General features: G+C 16.2%; 5 protein-coding genes across 5 annotated transcripts; all 5 read right to left on the bottom strand.

Moving 5' to 3' along the window:
- Window positions 1-1036: 1036 nt before the first annotated feature.
- PGAL8A_00198200 (DEAD/DEAH box helicase, putative) lies at window positions 1037-2057 on the bottom strand (the record flags this gene model as incomplete). Its single annotated transcript, XM_028670671.1, has 2 exons — window positions 1037-1408; window positions 1719-2057. The coding sequence occupies 2 exons, from the start codon at window positions 2055-2057 to the stop codon at window positions 1037-1039; spliced, it is 711 nt and encodes a 236-aa protein (XP_028527400.1).
- Window positions 2058-3164: 1107 nt separating this feature from the next.
- Window positions 3165-3752, bottom strand: Trx-Px1 (thioredoxin peroxidase 1, putative; the record flags this gene model as incomplete). The annotated part of the gene is made up of 1 exon (XM_028670670.1): window positions 3165-3752. One exon carries the CDS (start codon window positions 3750-3752, stop codon window positions 3165-3167), a length of 588 nt encoding a protein of 195 aa, XP_028527399.1.
- A 2397-nt stretch (window positions 3753-6149) lies between these two features.
- On the bottom strand, window positions 6150-9897 carry PGAL8A_00198000 (conserved Plasmodium protein, unknown function; the record flags this gene model as incomplete). Its single annotated transcript, XM_028670669.1, has 4 exons — window positions 6150-6725; window positions 7466-7641; window positions 7790-8110; window positions 8898-9897. The coding sequence occupies 4 exons, from the start codon at window positions 9895-9897 to the stop codon at window positions 6150-6152; spliced, it is 2073 nt and encodes a 690-aa protein (XP_028527398.1).
- A 4099-nt stretch (window positions 9898-13996) lies between these two features.
- On the bottom strand, window positions 13997-17588 carry PGAL8A_00197900 (DNA primase small subunit; the record flags this gene model as incomplete). The annotated part of the gene is made up of 16 exons (XM_028670668.1): window positions 13997-14040; window positions 14239-14337; window positions 14595-14636; window positions 14703-14771; window positions 14853-14905; window positions 15007-15143; window positions 15258-15358; window positions 15521-15630; window positions 15745-15806; window positions 15955-16029; window positions 16178-16286; window positions 16426-16508; window positions 16592-16729; window positions 16824-16939; window positions 17285-17335; window positions 17525-17588. The coding sequence occupies 16 exons, from the start codon at window positions 17586-17588 to the stop codon at window positions 13997-13999; spliced, it is 1353 nt and encodes a 450-aa protein (XP_028527397.1).
- Window positions 17589-18847: 1259 nt separating this feature from the next.
- PGAL8A_00197800 (conserved protein, unknown function) lies at window positions 18848-19681 on the bottom strand (the record flags this gene model as incomplete). Its single annotated transcript, XM_028670667.1, has 1 exon — window positions 18848-19681. One exon carries the CDS (start codon window positions 19679-19681, stop codon window positions 18848-18850), a length of 834 nt encoding a protein of 277 aa, XP_028527396.1.
- Between the last annotated feature and the right edge of the window lie 867 nt (window positions 19682-20548).

Raw genomic sequence — 20548 nt, 5'->3', positions numbered from 1 at the left:
TTTTATAATTTTAAAAAATTAAAACAAAAAAAAAAAAAAAAAGTTTTATTCTTAAAATACAATAATTATTATTACAATTATTTTATAGACTTTCTCTTTTTTTGGTGTTTACTTTTTTTTTTTTTTTTTTTTAATTAATGTCTACAAAATAATATAATTATTTAATGTAATTTGTTTTTAATTTCACAAACGAAGCAAATTTTTTTTTATTACATCTTGATTTTTAAGGCAAATATTATTACAATAAATATATTTATTTCCTTAATTGATATTCATATTAATCTATTATGTATTATTTTTAATATTATTATGAATACTTTATTATAATTATTACTACCACTTTAAAATTATTGTACTATTTAAAAACAATAACGACAATGTAGTTATTTCGTATTTTGTTTTAAAATACTTAAATTCAAATATTCATTAATTAGCAATTATTTTTTTTTTTTTTTTATTAACTAAAAATGTAAAGTAAATTTAGCAAAATATTAGTAAAATATTAAAAATAAATATTTATGAAAATTATAAAATTGCAGTTAATTTTTTTTTTAAAAATAGTTAAAATTAATAGTATATTATAAAATAAATAATAAATGAAAAGAAACAAGTTAAAATTAATCAATAATATTATTACATAAACTCTTTATATATTTCTTATAAGAAAAAGAAATATATTTTAAAAAATATATTATTTTAAATAAAAGGGTAACTTACCATTTTCATAAATCAAGTGTAATAAAAAAAAAAATATTTCACCTTTATAAAATGTTTGTGAAAAATAAAAATATATATCAGTATTTAGAAAATCAAAACAAAGTAAAATAGCAAAAGTTGTTTAAATATATTATTGCTACATTTATTTTTTGTCATTTAAAAAATTTTAAAATAATAATTCTGAAAAAATAAAAATTATTCCTAGAAATAATAAGAAAATTGAAAAAAAATAAATTAGGTAATTAAAAATTGTCCCAAAATATATAATACATATATATATATAAATATATATTTTTCTGATATAAAATTTACAAAAGAATTAACATCCACAACATGCTGGATCGCCATAAAATTGTTTGTGAATATCTAAATCAGTTGTTGCACATTTTTTAGAAGTAACAAAATGACTACCGAATAAGAAAAATCCAAAAGCTAAACCAAAAATAACTGAAAAAAATAATCCTACATTAAATGTCATAACTATTAGCATTAATAAGTAATCCCATGAATATATGATAAAAGCTAAAATCATTCTAATAGTATTATTTTTAAATAATGTTTCGCTTTTAAATACATTTCTATCTTTTGTTTTTGGTAATGATCTTTCAATGTTTAACCTAAACACTTTTAGCATGACTGATATTAAACCAAAAAAAAAACAAACTACCAAAGAGATGTAGTATGATCCTTTCTAAAATTAAAGTTAATCAAAAAAATAAAATAAATAGAATGAATATGTAATAAATTAACGATATGATTAAATATGTATATATATATATATCCATTGTATTATAAATAAAAATACATATGTAAATTGTTATACATTATGAAATATGTATTAATTATTAGTAAGAAAAACATATAAACATAAGAAATCAAACAAATAAAAAATTATAATGAAAAAAAAAAAAAAAAAAAAAAAAAAAATATCAAATGAGATTATAAATAATGTATAAAATTTATATAAGATATATAATTAATAATTTTTTTTTAATATTTACACTTAAGGTTTCCCATGATTTAAATAAAATAATAGTATGTGTAGAAAATTGAAAAGACATTGGCATAGATTCTCCTTTTCCCATTAAATCCATATTTTCTTCTAAACTGTAAATTATATTATTTTCGTTTCTTTTATGCTCATTAATTATTTCACTATACTTTTTATAATTATCCCAACATTCTTGAATAAATGCTAATTTCTTTTTACAACACTTATGAGAACAAGATATTGTAAAATCAGGTGTACAATTATTTTTGCTATTAGTAGATCCAGCATTTATATCAATACTATTTAGTATTAAAATTATAAAAAGTACAGATGCTAAATATTTATTCATTTTTCAAACTAGAATAAAAATAATGAAAAAGTTAAAATTGTAAGAAAGTCTAAAAAGAATGTTATATTTTTATTAATGTATATATTCCCTTAATAAATATATATATATTTTTTTTTTTTAATATAATTTTAATTATTATATGTATTAAGAATTTTCTTTAATTTACCAATATTGTATATTCTTAAGTGTATAATAAAAATAATTACAAAGTTTATAGATTTTGTGTTATAATTTACTTTTATATTCAAAAAAATATTTTACATAAGGCATTTTATGTATATTTTACTTTAAAATATTTCATATGAAAAATTATATATTATTAGTTATAATTTTTCATTTAAATTGTACTTTATAATTTTTCTAATATTCATAATCGTTTCTTTCTTAGAGAACTTTTTATTTTTTTGATAATTTCGTATAATTTTTTTATAAAAATAATTATTTTTTTAAAAATTTACATGCATGATATGGGGTTAAACTATATATTACAATTTTAATATATAAAATAGCAAGATTTTGAAAAATAAAAATTTTAAATGTTTCATTGTTTTAATTTATATTTAAATAAAGAACTTCCTATTTTCTTATATGCAATTTTTTTTTTTTTTCAAACATTACAATAGGTATATATATACTAAGATCTTTCTATAGAATAATTGAAGTTTTTTTTCTAACATTTTTCTTTTATTGATTATGATTTATAATTATTTTCAGTTAATCTCTTCAAGTTCACTTCCACAATAAAGTGGGTAAATTACAATAGTTCAAAAACGTATGCATTTTATTTATTTGGTTTTTTCTTTTTTTTTTTTTTTTTTTTTTTTTGAGATATATGAATATTTCTCATATGGAAAAAAAAAAAGAAGAAAATAAAATAACGATTAAAAAAAAAAAAAACATAATTTTCTTTTTTAATAAGGATAAAATAATAAAAAAAAAATATTCAAAATAAAAGAAAATATAAAGTTTATGCATATACATATATGCATTTGTAGCATATATTTTTTTAAATCAAAATTGTAATTACATATTTTCTAATAAAAGATGTATTAAAAACATTTCATCTTTTTCTTTTTTTTTTTGTCTCTAATTTTTTTATAATTTGTTTTATATTTTTGATAAATAATCTGAAACACCTTCTGCTGATGGTTTCATGGCTTCCTTTCCTTTTGCCCAATTAGCTGGACAAACATCTCCATATTTTTCATGATGTTGTAAGGCATCAATTATTCTTAAAATCTCATCAACGGATCTACCAATTGCTAAATTATTAATAAGGGCGTGCTGAATTATTCCTTTTTTATCTATTAAAAAGAAAGCTCTTAATGATACACTATCATCGAATAAAACATTATAATCTTTTGAAATTGATTTTGTAATATCTGACAACAATGTATGTTTTATGTTACCAATACCTCCATTTGATAATGATGTTTTTTTCCATGCTAAATGTGAAAATTTACTATCTACACTACATCCTAATAATTCTACATCTCTTTCTTTAAATTTGTGTAAAGCTCTATCTAATGCTATTATTTCAGATGGACATACAAAAGTAAAATCCAGTGGATAAAAATATAAAAGTACATATTTTTTTCCAATAAAATCCGTTAAACTTACTTCACCAAAAGAATTATCTCCAAAAACTGCTTCTGCTTTAAAAAAAGGAGCTTCTTTTCCTACATACATTGACATTTTATTAAAAATAAAGATCAAAAATATTTTTTTTTTATTTTTTCTTAATAGATAAATGTAAACATAAAATTACAGCTAATTTTAATGAAAATATATTTTAGTAATATTAATATATATATTCACATAAAAAGAAAAAAGAGCAAAAAAAAATAATGTATAATTTTGTGAAACTTTTAATATTCTATCGATATAAAAATAAAATTTTTAAATAACTATTAAGTATAATAAATAAAAATATTTTATATGGATTAAAAAAAAAAAAAAAAAAAATTATATAAATAATTACAAAAATGATATTTTTGAGTCAAAAATTTTAACAAATCTTGTAGCTTTTTTTCTCCACAAAGCAAAAAAAAAAAAAAAATAAAATAAAAAACTGTTATTTATATACCGTTTTAAAATATTTTTTTTTAAAATTTACATTTTACTTTTTCATAAGAAAATAAAAAAAGGAAATAATTATATCTATTTTTTTTTTTTTTTTTAATTTATTATTACATTTAAATTATAAAAAAGTGATTATAATTGAATCAGACATATTTAAAAAAAAGTAGGATATATACCCTTCTATAATTCCATTGCAATATTTTATTTAAAAATTTTCTTTTTTAATTGTGATTATATATATATATTGTAAATATCTTATATCTTTAATTTTTTTTTTTTTTTTTTTTTTTATTAAACTTCATATATTTTTAAATTTTCCATGTATAAGATTGCAATATTCAATCTTCGAGGAACATTTAACTTATTTTATTGCTTTAGCTTTTTGATATAAAAGTAATAAGAAAATAATAGGTTGAAATTATTTTTATATTTAAGTAGATTACCAGAATGAAAAGATAATATTTAATAACTTTTTTTATTTAAAATATAGAATCCTTAAAACATTTTTGAAATTTTTTAAATAAATATTTATGAAAGAAAAAAAACATTTTAAAGAAATTGAATCTACTAAGGTACATATATATTTATTTGAGTAAATGATGTAGATAATATTTTCACTGCATCAATAATTTTATTAAATATATTATCAATATATTTCTATTAAATTTACGTGAAACTGAAATAATATAAAAAACTGTTAAGAATTAATATCACAATGAAAATAAATAAAAAAAATAGTACTATCAAATCTATGTTTTATATATATATATAAACAATTTTTAAGTATTATTATTTAAAAGTACCAAAAAAAAAAAAAAAAAGATATTTTTTTTGAAAAACTTGTAAAGAGAAAAGAAGACAAATACTTCTTCGTATAAAAACACAATTAAAAAAAAAATTATTGAATTAATGAAATAAAATAGAAAATCAAATGGATATATAATGTGTAAACATTTTAAGATAAAAATTAATAACTTTTCATTTCATAAAAACAAAAGATACTCCGTCTTAATACATTTAAACGTAAAATGAACATAAAAGAAAATAGAGTTTATAAAATATATAAATTAGAAAATATATTTTGTTTATATATATTAGTATTATTACTAGTTTAAATTATAATTTAATTTTTAAAAGGAGATAAGTTATCTTTTTTTTTTTTTTTGAAACACACATTTTTACTACTATTTTATGAAAATGGATATTTAAGGAGTTCATTTTATATAATATATAAAGAAATTTTCTAAAATAAAAAAAAGTAAAAATATCGTTTAAACTAAATAATTAATGAAATATACTTAATTTTTCAATTCTAGTAGCTTTATAAAAATAAAATAAAAAAATGTTTAAAAATTATCATTTCTTTGAATAATCCCTTAAAAGTTTATTATACCAGGTAATTTTGTTGAAGTGAGATTTTTCAATTTTTTTTTTTCTTTTTTTTTTACTTTTTTTTAAATTGTTAATTATAAAATAAAAAAATTCAAAATAAAATATAATTGGAATGATATGTTTTTATTACGTATTCTTAAAGTAATAAGTAAAAAGACTTTAAATAATTTATATTTCTATAATTTAATTAGTAGAAATAAAAAAAAAATGAAAGTACATATAAAATTAATAAATCTATAAAGAAATAATGAGTAAAAAATATTATTCCATTTAAAATTCGACACTGTGTTTGTAATTTTTCTTTATTTTTAGATTATAGAAAAACTGTTACTTTTCCTATATTATTTATATATAATTTTCTTTTCTTAATTTTTGTATGTTTTTTTATTTTGTATATTTATTTTTTTCATTTACCCCTTTTTACTGTTATATTTACTTTTTCTTATGTTATTTTTTTTTTTTCATGTTTTATTTAGTTTTTATTTAATCTTTTTACATTTTCATAGTAGTAGATGATAATAAATTCCAGGAAAATTTAGATTAAATAATATTTTTTACGTTAATAAATTTTCGTAACTTTAATGCATAACTTATTTTATTTTATAATATATTAAAAAATTATATTTGTATTCTAAATTGATCAACAATAGGAATTTCTTCTAGGTAATCATTAAATAAAGAATGAAAAACATAATATGAAGAAGGAAAGTTAAAATACATATGATTCAAATTAATGGATTCTTCAATAGATATGTTACTATTTTCGCACTTTTTAAAATCACATATAATATCAAACTTATTTTGTGTAGTGTCTATAAAATTTATAATAGCTTTATCTTCCTTTTCATCCTTATTATAATAAGTATACGAATTATAATATGATTCATACATATCATAAGCTGAAGGTAGATTAAAAACATCAAGTGGTAATAACAGTGGTATTTCAAGATTATCTTCTTTAATGCCTATGTTTTTTTTATTTTCAAGAAAAAATGTATCATTGGCTAATTCCTCTATAATATTATTGCAATTTTTATATTCTAATTCAAATTCTGGATCTTTTTTTTTTAGACAATTAGAAAAATATAAAAACGAAATGCATCTTTCCCATCGATAATTTTTTATATAATCTAAAGACTTTTTTAACTCTATTTCTTTTTTTAGTTTTGCATTCTTATCTCTATGCTTTTGTTCCTTGTAAAATATAACATATAATATATAAAATGTATTGAAATAAAACTAAAAATATAATAAATCAAAAATAAAAGTTAGACAAAATAAAGATATATTTAATTTAAAAAATAAAAATAAATAAAATCAAATTATATAAAAATAAAATTTAACAAAGCTATATATAATAGCATAAAATTATCTTAAACAAACTAATAATTCATTAATATTCTTAAAATTTTAAATAAAATATTTTTCACGTTTAATAACAAATAAATTAAAAAAACAAATAATATGAGTTCTTTACATTAGCAAATTTAAAAAGAAATGAAAATTAATAAATATACATATATATATATACATAAATATTTATATAATATAATATATTAATTTTTTAAAACTATGTAGCTTATAGCAATAAAATTTTCGTGGAAACAGATGAAATAATAAATACAAAGATATTTAATATTGTAACAAAAATTATAATTATTATATAAAAAGAACAACTTATATAAAATATAGAAAAAAAAACATACTTTTTAATTAGTTTTTTGTAAAAAATTTTGTAAATAAAGTTAGATATATAAGGTTATTACTACTTCTAATTGTAATAGAAAGATAACTAAGCAATTAATTTTACAGAATTTCATCATAAATATATTTACTAATATCTCTTTTTTTTTATTTTAAAAGTGCAACTACTTTTAACTAAATATAATTTTTTTTTTTTTTTTTTTTTTTTTTTTTTTTTTTTTTATAATTACATCTTCCACTACTGGTAATAATATACATTGAAATTTGTGTTGTGTCGAAATAAAACAAATATCGCTCATCTCATTGTTTATAAATTCTGTTAATTTTGAGTATCCTATTTGATCTATATTTATATTTTCTTTATATACATTTTTATAAATTAAAGGAAGTCTGCTTAAAGAAAATCCTGACGATTTAAAAAAATATTAATTTTTTTTTTATATATATTTAAAAAATATAGACATTAAATTATATCCTTATTAAAATATATGCTATAATTATTCTTATTATTTATTTTTACTTATTTTTTTTTTTTTAATAAAGTTATTTCTTACCTTTTGATTTTGTCTTGTCTTCTGAATAGCTATATAATAAATAGCTTATTCTATTTTTTATTAAATTTATAGAATTTTCTTTGTGATTTTTTAATGCAGGAGTTTGATTTACGTGTAATTTTGAAATATATGTTTTTGAAATTGACATAGAAGTAAATATTGGTATGATGTTATTATTAAAATATGATAAAATATTTAAATCAATACATTTTTGTAAAATATGAATTATTCTTCCCAATTTCATAGTCCTAAATATATACGGTCCTGTGTGCTTTAATGTCTCAGCTAATATGTACCTACCTCCTTTGTGATTATTATCAGCTATATAAGAAAAAAAAAAAAAAAAAAAAAAAAAAAAAAAAAAAAAAAAAAAAGAAAAAAAAAAATGATTACATTTAATGTTATGAACAAAAATTGGATAATTGTGTAATAATTATACACATGTTAATATATAGAAATTATTCATTAATAAATAGTTTTTTAATTATTTTATACAATACGTAATTATATAGAAATTATTCATTAATAAATAGTTTTTTAATTATTTTATACAATATGTAATTATATAGAAATAGCTTGCTAATAGACAGCTATATAATAATTATATAGCTAGTTTTATTAGAGAACATTTATATAATACATAGAAATAAATAATTATATAAGAATTAATAATGTGTATATAGACAATTATAATGTGCATATATAAAAAAAATGTCAGTGAAATAAAGGTATTTATATACGTATCTAATACATTAAACAAGATTATATGAAAAAAGGGTATAGGATTTTCAAAATGTGTACATACATATATATATCGCTCATTAAAATAAGTGCATATATAAAATATTATTAAATTAAATATAAGTATGCACACTAAAATGTCCATTATAGAGCATTTCAAAAAAATTTATTATGCAAAAAAAGATATTCAAAAAAAAAAAAAAAAAAAAAAAAAAAAAAAAAAAATTAAAAAAAAATTATTATGAAAAAATTATAAAAAAATATTAAGTATATATACATATATATACGAAAATAGTTATTTAAATTAAATTTTTATAAAAGACATAAAAAATATTTTATTTTAAAAATATTCATTTATTTTTCTTACAAGATTGGAGTCTAAACCTGTCAATTATATGAATAAAAATTAATGGAATATATACAGAAATATTTTCATTGTCATCATTAGGATTAATAAAAAAATCTCTAGAAATACCTCTTAAGTATATACATATATTTTCATTATTAAAAGATTTCTTATAATATATTTTTCCTTTTTTTTCATCTTTTTCATAACAATTAGCTTTATAAATTTCAAATCTTCGTAATTTATCTTCTCTACAGATATTTATAAAATTATTATTTAAAATTGCACATTCAGGAAAATATTTATTTATTTTTCTTTTAATTTCGTTCGCTTCTGGTAAGATTCTTTCATAATATAAATATTTTATTATTAAATAAATGAAATCACTATGTACTTGTTTCATATCTGTAATATCTCTTTTTTGATTGTATATCTCTTTATAAAAATTTATGCAATTACATGAATAATTTTTATTTGAATTTTTAATATATATTTCTCCAGAATTTGATAATTCCTTTTTTATTTTGTTATACTTTTCATTTATGTTATTTTTTTTTAAACCTTTTTTTAAATTACAATTATTTTTATTAAATTCACATTTTTTACTATTTCTTGCAAAATTAGACGTATCAAAAGTAACATTTTTTAATATACTTTTTTCATTGGATTCTTTTTCACGATCATTTTTTACAAAATACAGTTTTTCCTTGTTATAAGATTTTAATTTCAAAGTCCCATATTTATTTTTTCTTTTAGAATTATCATTATTTTCTACATAAGAATAATTTATGTTTATTTTATCAGGAATTAGATGGCTGCCATAGTTAGGAAAATTTGTATTTACGTTATTCCATAGTGAATTAACAACGTCTTTATTAAAAATATTTTTGTTTTCAAAACATTTCTCACTATAATTGTTATTTTTTGACAAATTGCAATTGTGCTCGTTTTCTATTTTATTGGACACATTAGGCCTTTTTTCAGAAACACTGTATTCTTTAGAAAGAAAGGGATTACTCATCTTTTCAATATAAATATAAGTATATATAAACAGTATTGGTTAATACATATATATATATATATTTTAATGAAAATATAAGAAATGTAAAAATAATGAAAATAATAGAAGAAATAATGAAAATGTATACAGATTAAATGACAAAATAAATTAATTATTAAACTAGTAATATTATTGAGAAAGACAAAAACAATCATACTAATAATTTTATTTGTAATAATATAAGTAAAATGAATTATATTTATAACATATATTGAAGATATTATCACGGTGGTACTAATATATTGTAGTAAAAAAAAAATATTTTCAGATTTAAAATTATTCTTAATTATTTCTTTTATTATAAATAGAATAAGCTAAAAAAGTATAAATATATTTTTATGTATATAAATTGTTTATTGTACTTTTATATGATAAAAAAAAAAAATAAATAAAAAATAATTATATTTTCAATAATCTTATATTATTTTATCATATAAAATTTTATTAACTGTAACTCATGTCTAGAAATGTAAGAAAATTATGATGATATACTACTAGTAAAAATATTTAAAATGAATAACCAAAAAGAATCTTAAATAATTCAAGAAAAACAAATGAATAAATATAAAATTAAAGTAGAATAAATAACAAGTATAAAGATAATAATTATTATAAAAAAATATAATGCAATTAAAGATGATAAACAAGAAAAAGAAAAAGTATATATAATTTTGTGATTTCTTCGTAAAGCATTTGTAACAAAAAAAAAATAAAATAAGTAGATAATTTATAAATATATATATGACTAATATGAAAGTTTATGTAAAAGAAAAGTGCAACCATAGTATTTTCAAATAGAAGGTTTACACTATTACATAAAAAAAAGTGTGTAAAAATAATTATTATAAATAAAATAAAAATGAGTAAATGAATGTTATTAATGTTTTGGAATATTCATTAATTTAATAATTATAAATTATAAGAAATTTGAAATATATTGTCTAACTCACCTACAATTACTAGTAAGTATTATTTTTCAAAAATAAAACACATAAAAAAAAATAAATATAGAATATAAAATGAAATAAAATAAAAATTAGTAAGAATATATTCATATAAAAATTTTCATATATATTAATTTATTATATATAATAAATAATAAAATCAAAATATATCATATAATTAAGCTATAATATTCAGTGACTTAGCTATTTCTTTTCAATGTGCCAAACACGAAAAAAAATAAAAATAGTAATAGAAAATAAGGTTAAAATTAATAAATAAGTATAATTATGCTTAAAACAATTTATCATATGTATTGTGTTATTAAATGATTAATATAATAATGTTGAAATATATTATCTAAATGAATTTATATATATTAAATTATAATTATTCCATATAGACGAAAATAAAAAAGAATAATAATAGAAATGAAATGTAAATTAATGAAAGCATACTTTAAATATTTATTCGATAGAAAGTTATATTAATTATATATCATTTTTTATGACATTTGAAGGCGGATAGTGCATTATAAATTAAGAAATAGCTATCTATTTAGTTATCCATCATAGATTTCAGATAATTATATGTAAAATATGTGTAGAAGTGTGATGCCTTTTTTATTTTTTTGAGATTTTAAGCGTATATGTATTAATTACTTCCATATTATGCATGTATATAAGACATCCTATAGAAAGTTCCGATTTATATTCACAAAAAAAAAAATGCATTTTTAGGACACATTTTTTTTTAAAAGTAAAAATAAGAACATTTATTGAATTACTAGCTAAAATTTTTTAGAGAATAAAAGATAAATATACCCTTAAGTACTAGCTAAAAATGGTGTTTGATTACACAATCCCATAAAACTAGAATAAAGATGATTTATCCTATTTTATATTATTAATTTTAAACAATATATATTTATGTAAAATGGGAAAATATAAAATATAAAAATGAATATATGAAAATATCCTTAAAAAATTTAATGGATGAGCAATAGCAAAAAAAAAGTTTTGGAAAGGTGTAAAAATATGAAAATTATATATTCAAAAATAATTTGATAATAAAAAAAAATTAAAAAGAAGTTATTATGAGAAAGGAAAAAAGCGTACATAATTAAATATTTCAACAAAATAAAAAAAAAAATAAATATAAAAATAGTAACAAAACGTGTCTAAAAATAAAAAAAATGTATATAGAAAAAAAAATAATATGAAAATACAAATAATATATGTCTAATAATTGAAAAAATGTAGAAATATTAAACACACATTTGAAAAAAATTGTTAAAAAAAACATAATTATATTTACATAATATGAAAAAATTAAAAAAAAAAAAATTATAATTAAAAAAAAAATCATTATATTTCCGAAAAAGAAAAAAAAGTAATATAATAGAGAAAAAAAAATTATTATTAGATAAAACAAAAAAAATAAAGAAGTTTATATATGAGCAATTTATGAATATGTAGCCATATGATACATATATAAACATAGATAGCATAAAGTCATAATAGACATTTGCGATTTAAATATTTAGATATATATAAGATATTGAATGGAAAAATAAACTTTTATATTATAGATTTACAATAATATATTAATGGAATTAACATAAGTAATATTAAATTTAAGGTTAGTGTATATGTATATTATTTACATATATTTGTAGACAAAATGAATTAACGTAAAATATAATTTTTCCTAGAATTACATAAATTAGATTTGCGTGAATAGAGAAAAAGAATCATAATTTTTTAAAAAATTTTAAAAACTTAATAAATATATATAAATTTTTTATCTTAAATAATTTTATTTTATTATTATTTTATTTTATTTTTTTTTTTTTTTATTGTTTTTTATATTTCTTTATTTTAGGGTTTTTAGTTTTTATTTATATATATATTTATTAATATTTATATATTCTGTCTTAATATTTATAATTTATCACATGTAATTTTTCTGGGTGTTATAACAAAAAGGAAACAAACATATCAAATTGTGTGTTACTTTAATTATAAATAATAATATAAAATAATTAATATACGTAAAAAATATAAATAATTCTTTTTTGTGTGTACAAAAACTATAATTTACACAAAAGTATAAATATTTTTATGTACTTATTTAATTCCATGAAAAATTCTTTCAAATTTCATGCTTATTATATATAAATATAAATAGCTATCTGACTTGTTATAATTTTAATAATATTATCTTGTGATAGATACATCAAATAATTTTATTCTATCAAGATTATAAATTATAAATTATAAATTAATGAATATTATTCTTTTATTTAATATAATAATGAGATTCTACATGAACATAATATATTTTCAACTTTGTCTATTTTTCAAAACGTTCTTCAAATGTGTTATATAAATTATCTCAATTTATATATGATAACAAGTTTTATGGTTTCTATAACAGGTATACTTTGTTTTTTCTCTAAATAATAATATGAACTATTTCGTTTTTATTCTTTTTTTTTTTTTTTTTTTTTTTATTTAAACATTATAAAACTTACTGAATTATATATAATAATTTATATAATAAATTTTAATTTAAAAAATAAAATTAAAAATAAGTAGAACATACATATTTTGAAAATAGACACTTCTTATTTAACACCTAGATTATTATGTTAATATATTTTATATTTTTGTTATTTAAGTTTGATATACATACAATATAATAAACGTTCATACTTTTATTCTAAAAAATGTTTAATCCTATATATATCAATAAGTTTTTTTAAGTTCTTTTTCTCATATTCTATTTAACAAATTGAGGAATAATATAGAAACTTTTGATACTTTTGATTATATATATTAGTTCAAAGAAAATTTCAAAAAAATATTATATTGTATTATATTACTTCTAATTTTTATATGAACAAAAAAAAAAAATTTAAAGCGACTTTTATTCTTTTATTCTCCCTTTTAATATTCATTTGTATGAAATACTTTATTTTTATTTTATTGTTTAATTAAAAAGTTATAGTTTTTTCAAATATTTTAAAAGATGAAATGTTTTATGGAAATTAAACGAAAAAAAAAAAAAAAAAAAAGTTCATAATATAAAAATATATAAGGAAAATTAGGGTATCCTACAAATTATTATAATCAATATACTTTGAGTTTTCACTTATTCCTTTAAAAAAAAAAAAAAAAAGAATAAAACAAATTGTCTTAAAAAAAAAAAATACAAATATACTTTTTTATAACTCATTATTAAAAAGTTTAACAAAAAGTATATAAAGTAAATAAAGAATAAAGAAAATGGATGCTTAAATATATTGTTTATATAATAAAATATATAATACTTAATATGTTCATATTTTTATTTTACTTTTTTTTTTTTCAACACATGATATCAAAATATTTTCAACAAAATGATGGCGAAAGTAATCAACATAAGGTTTTAGTGACGTTCTAAATTCTTCACTAACTATAAAAAAAAAAAATATATATATATAATGATTACTAATTCATAAAAAAGATTTCATTAATATATGTTTATTCTTAAGAATAATTCTTTTTAATCAAGTATAGATAAAAGAGAAAACAAGCTAAATTTATTAAATAAGGAATTTAATAGATTTACAAATCATTAAAGAACATTAAAACTTAATATATATACTTATACTATATGAAAAATAAAATTTTCTAATATTTTATTTTGCTTAATTTTTTTTAAAAATTTACCATCAGCATTTTCAGGATTGTCATACTGTTCTCTTAGTAATTCTAAAAATTAATATATACATACAAAATATATACAAAAATTAAAAGGTAAAAAAAAATAATTATTACTTAAAGTTGGAACTAATTGAGGGTTAAAATTATCAATATTTTTTAAATCTAAAGGAACACATACTCTTCCTATATTTATAAAAAGTTAAGAATTAAATATAGTATAAAATTATTTGTATTTTTAATAAATTTTATTTTAAATAATATTACCTGTACCATTATGAATACAAAATGGGCTTTTTAATAAGTGATTAATTTCCTTACTATAATAAAAAATATATTTCATCATTTATCAGATAATTCGCAAAGAGGAAAAAAAAAAAAAAAAAAAATATTAAAATAATTTTAATAATTAAATAATTACCTAACATTTATATCTAGTCTTGGATAAGTAAAATGAAAAACTATTTCTTTAATATATGAAGGAATAATAATATTTGGATTAGTTTCCTTTTTTTTAAAATAATCATTAGGTGTTAGAAAACCATAAATAGAACTTAACTAAAAATTATAAACAAATATATATATATAATTATTTTAAAAATTTGATATGTTGTTTAAATAAAATTACAATCATTTAATATATTATTAATTTATTACTAGTAATATTATTACCTTTTCAAAAAGTTGTTTAGAATTAAAATCATTATTGTCAATAAATTCTTTGAGTTCATTGATTTTCATCCCTTTTAATGGATCCAAATTTTTTGTAGATGCTATTCAGGAAAAAAAAAAAAAAAAAAAATGTTCATTTTAGATATTCTTTATTTTGTTTTTTAATAATTTATATAATAAAAAGTTTTATTTTTATCTAAAAAATTAGAATGTGAAAAACTTTTGTATATAATTTTTTTTTTTTTTTTTTTTTTTTTTTTTACCATAAGGTAAATAATCAATTATTTTTTGAACATGAGAAGAACCTTTTTTAAAGAAATTTTGTTCTTCTAACAATATATCAAAATATTTATAACAAATTTCAAAAGCTCTTCTATAAAGACATAAAAGTAAACAAATATAATATAAAGTAAAATAATTAAAAAATAACTTTATTATTTAATTTTTATATATTTATTAGTTATATAATTTTTTATTATGATTTTACTCAATCATTGGATATTTTTCTTTTCCCCATATTGAAACTTTTTTTTTTTTTGTATCTGCACCCTAATATAGAAAAGAAAGAAAAAAAAAAAAAAAAAAGTACAATGTTGTCATGTTAATATTTTAATGCTTCTTATTATTTATAATTTTTTTAGACACACTAATATATACTATTTTTATTTGCAAATTTAATTTTTCTTTTTTGAATTACTGATAATATGTTCAAATAATCTGCTAAAGCAGCTCTAGCATCTGTTGGATAAAAACGACATGATTCATCACAAACCTAATGAAGAATATTATAATATCAAATATAATATACATATAATTTTTTTCAATTAAGTGAAAATAAAAGGATTAAAAACAAAAAAAAAAAAGAGTAAATTTAAATATTTTTATAATATTTTAGTTATTTAAAAGGGATAATTATATACCCAACAATGAATTCCTCTTCTTCCTGAATATACCCATAATATATTTTGAAAAGAAAAATCTTCTCTTAAAGAGGTATCTAGTAATACTATCGCTATTGTTAAAAATTTCCTATTTTTTTTTTTTTAAATATTGGAAAAAAAAAAAAAAAAGTAACATTGATAATAAATTTTTAATTAAATATATATATATATATATATCTGTTAAGTAATAATGATAAAAAATAATTATAGAAAAAAAAGATAGGTACCAGCAGAGTTTACAAACTTTTTTATCAGTACAACATGTTCTAATATCATCATAATCATTCATATCAATATCAAATATTAACTCCTATATTAATGAAATAAATAAAAACGATAAATTGAAAATGAAAGAAAAAAAAAAAAAAAATCTTTTAAAAGTTTTTGAATTACCTTTTGAACAGGATGAAACAAATCACCTTTTTGATCTTTTTGAGAAACTGGATAGTTATAAACTGCACCTATATCAAATTTTATTGGCACAAAATTGGATAATAATTTGTCTTTAAATTCTTCGGCGTTATTAAAAGACTACAACAATATAATATAAAAATTTTATACAAAAAATATATTAGAAATAATCTTATGAAACAATTTTTTTATTAATTTTCTTTTTTTTTTCTACCAGCCATCTCATATAAATTTCCTCTTTCCCCTGATCACTTTTTTTACATGTAAAAGAAAATTCTCTTTTAGAAAAAAAATTAGGATCATTTAAACGAGAATATTTACTTTTGTTGTCTTAAATTAGTTTTTAAGAAAAAATATGTAACAATGTTATTATTTAGTATTTTTAATTAATTATACAAAAATGTAAATGTAAATATATATAATACTTAAAAATTAAGAAAAAGGTATTTAAAATTTTTATGTTATTTTTTTTTTTTACTTATAGTTTATATCATATATATGTAATTTTATTTATATAAAAACATATATATGGAGACAATTGTAACAAGGAAAATATATATATAAATAAATATAAAAAAAAAAAATTAATAAATATTTGAATAATGATATCACAAGTTTTTTGTTATATATACATATACACTTTTATCATATGATAAATATAATTTTTTTTATTACCGTTTTTATAATTTAGCCAATTATATAAATCATTTATTGGACATAAGCTTCCTATCAATGAATGTAATTAAATAATTATTTTATCAGACAAACATATGTTTATATAATATATATATATATATATGATTATAATTTTATTATCATTTTTTTTTTTTTTTTTTTTTTTTATCTTCTTCTATGTTTTGATATATTTTGCTTTTATTTAACATTTTTATAAAATATAATTATCATTTTACTAACTATAATAAAAAATTAAATCATTTTCATTAACGACTGAATCCTTTATTTCATTGATTATATCCATTTTTCAAAAATACTCTTCAATAAAAAATTATGAAAAAAAAAAAAAAATCATAAAGTCTAAGAGAAATATTTTTCTTTAAGATATTTAAATTTTATTAATGAATTATTATGTATTGAAAAATTATGAATATATATATATAAAACAAAAAAAAAAGAATACTAAAATTAAAAATTTGAAGAAATAAAAAGTAATGCATGCAAATTTTTGAAGGAAAATTTTTTTTTTTTAATTTTAAAAATTTTCAATATGATTCTATAAGAAATAGACATTTATAAAAAAGATTTTATTTAATTTTTCTTAATATATATCTATTTTTTTTTTTTTCATCGTCAATATTTTTATATGTATGTTTTATCAGTTTTTTTATCATATAAACATTTTTTTTCCTTCTTTTTATAGAATATCGAATAATCCTTAAGTATAAATAGTTTTTTGAGATTTCTTATTTTACTAAAATAAACATACATATAAAATTAAAGAAATGTAATAGTAAAAAAAATATATGCAATTTCATATTATCTTAAGATTATAATACTATTTTGTTATTAAAAACTTATTAAAAATATAATTTTCAAAGAAAAAAAAATACCAAAAATCTATTTTTTCTTTTCTATATACATCTTAATTTTAAAAAGAATTATTATATACTTTCTTTATATATATAAATAATGATATAAGCCATTTTTATATTTATAAATTTAATATATTATTTTGATACGGTTTAAACAATTTTTTTTTATTTTTACTTGTATTAAAGATAATAAAATGAGATAAAATATATTTACTTAGATTAAAAGGTTATAAAAAATTGACAGTATCTATATTTCTAATACAACAAAAAAGTATAATTATATATTTTATCCTTATATAAAAATTAATGAAAATAATAATAAATTACTGAAATTTTATATTTTATAGAGTAATTGTAATAAAATATATATAAGAAAATATGTTTATATAAGTAAAATATTTAATTTTTAGAATATGAAAGTATTTAAAAAAAAAAAATTATTAATGTAAATTAAATATTTAACTTTTTTATCACAAAAAAACATTAAGGATTTTTTTTTTTTTTTTTCAAGTAATATTAAAAAAAGGAGCACAACATTTTTAAATCTTTATCATAAAAATTATTAAAAAGTGGCTTATGTTTTCAATACGTTCATATGTATTTTTTTTTTTTTCTTTTGTTATTGTAGTACAAAATGTCTATATTTGTTTATATATTCTGATTACACCTTTATTGAATTTTTATTAGTTCATGTAAATATACTTTGAAAAATACTAAATATGTCATTTTTTCTTTTATTAAAAACAGAGGTATCTATTACTTTAATGTATTTTTGAAATTCGGGATCATAATTTAATATTAATCTATATTTATATTTAACATCCTCATATAATGCCAAGCTTTTATATATGCAAGAACAAGCAATTAAATAAGCTAATTGAATTGGTAAAGGAACATCTTTCCTATTTAAATTTGATTCAAACATATTTATAAGATTTAAAGCTTGATTAAATTTGTTTAAAACAAGCAAACATAAAACTGTCCTTAAAACAAAAAAATGACTTTCACTGGGATATGCTTCTTTTTTCCATAAGCAAATTATTTTATACAAAATTTCATTATCATCTAAATAAATAAAATGATTATGAGATAAACCATATTGTTTTTCTTCAAAATAAGAATAACCTATAGTTTTATGAAATTCTAGATATCCATATATATTTTCTTCATTTTTTGACCATAAAATAGATTTATTCATAAATTTATATTTTTCTTCAGTTGATTTAGGTGGACATTTTTTAAAAATTTCAATTATTTTATTAGCATAATCTAAATTAAATTTTATATTTTTCTGTATTAATATAATACAACATTGATACATTAAATCACATAATAAAACATACTGTTTTGAGTTTGCAAATTTTAAAGAAAAATAAAATAAAATACTTATACAACTGTTTATTTGGTTTTTCTGTAATTTCCTATTTATAATTGATTTTATTAATTGATGTGCTTCATAATGTAAGCCATTTTCAATTTTTTCCTTTGCTAATTTTTCTTTACTAAGTTTAAATTTTTCCATAATGTCATATATATATATATATATATACATATAAATATATATATATATATTAGTATTTATATGTAAATTATTTTATTAAATTTTTTTTTAGATGTTATATGTTTCAATTTTATTTGTGTCAAAATAAATCCTTGTTTTTTATTTTCTCTTTTTTTTTTCAAGTCATTCACAACGGTATTTTTGTGATTTTTGAAATTCATATAATTTTATTTGTATAATTTCCCTTTTTTTTTGAAAATTTAATATTTCTTTGTATTTTCATAACTTTCATAAAAACTTTTATTTCTTTAATAATTTTTTTTTTATTATTACCTTCTTTTTTTTTTTTTTTTTTTTTTTTTTTTTTCAAAAATACTAATATTTACATAATTCTTAATTTTTTTGTTTCTTCTTTTAAATAAAATTATAAACTTCTTATAAAATAGTACAAAGAACAACAAAATATATATCTTTCTATTATTTATAAAATAATAATATTTAATCTTTTAAAAGATATATGAATTATATTGAAATTTAAGTAAAGAAATCTCAGTTTTAATGAAAAATGGACATTCAATCATACATTTTATAAATTCCATAAAAATAATTTAACTTAATAAAGTTTCTCAAAAATATTTAAAATTATTGAAATTTTCTTAAAACTTCAATTTAAAATTCTTCTCATACATGTACATGCTATATAAAAATATTTTTTTCTTAGTGAAATAATAAAAAAAATATATAAAAATAGAAAATTATATTTTTTATTTTGTTGATGAAAAAATTTAAAATTAATTTTAAAAAAAAAACAAATTAAAATATATATGAAAATCAAAAAATTATGTTAAATATTTAAAAGTTTGTAAATTCGTATTTAAATATAAAAAT

This window comes from Plasmodium gallinaceum (assembly GCF_900005855.1).
Source record: "Plasmodium gallinaceum strain 8A genome assembly, contig: PGAL8A_v1_76, whole genome shotgun sequence".
Taxonomy (NCBI): Eukaryota; Apicomplexa; class Aconoidasida; order Haemosporida; family Plasmodiidae; genus Plasmodium; species Plasmodium gallinaceum.
Note: the sequence above shows the minus strand (reverse complement) of the source record. Positions and strands in the feature narration are given on the sequence as shown.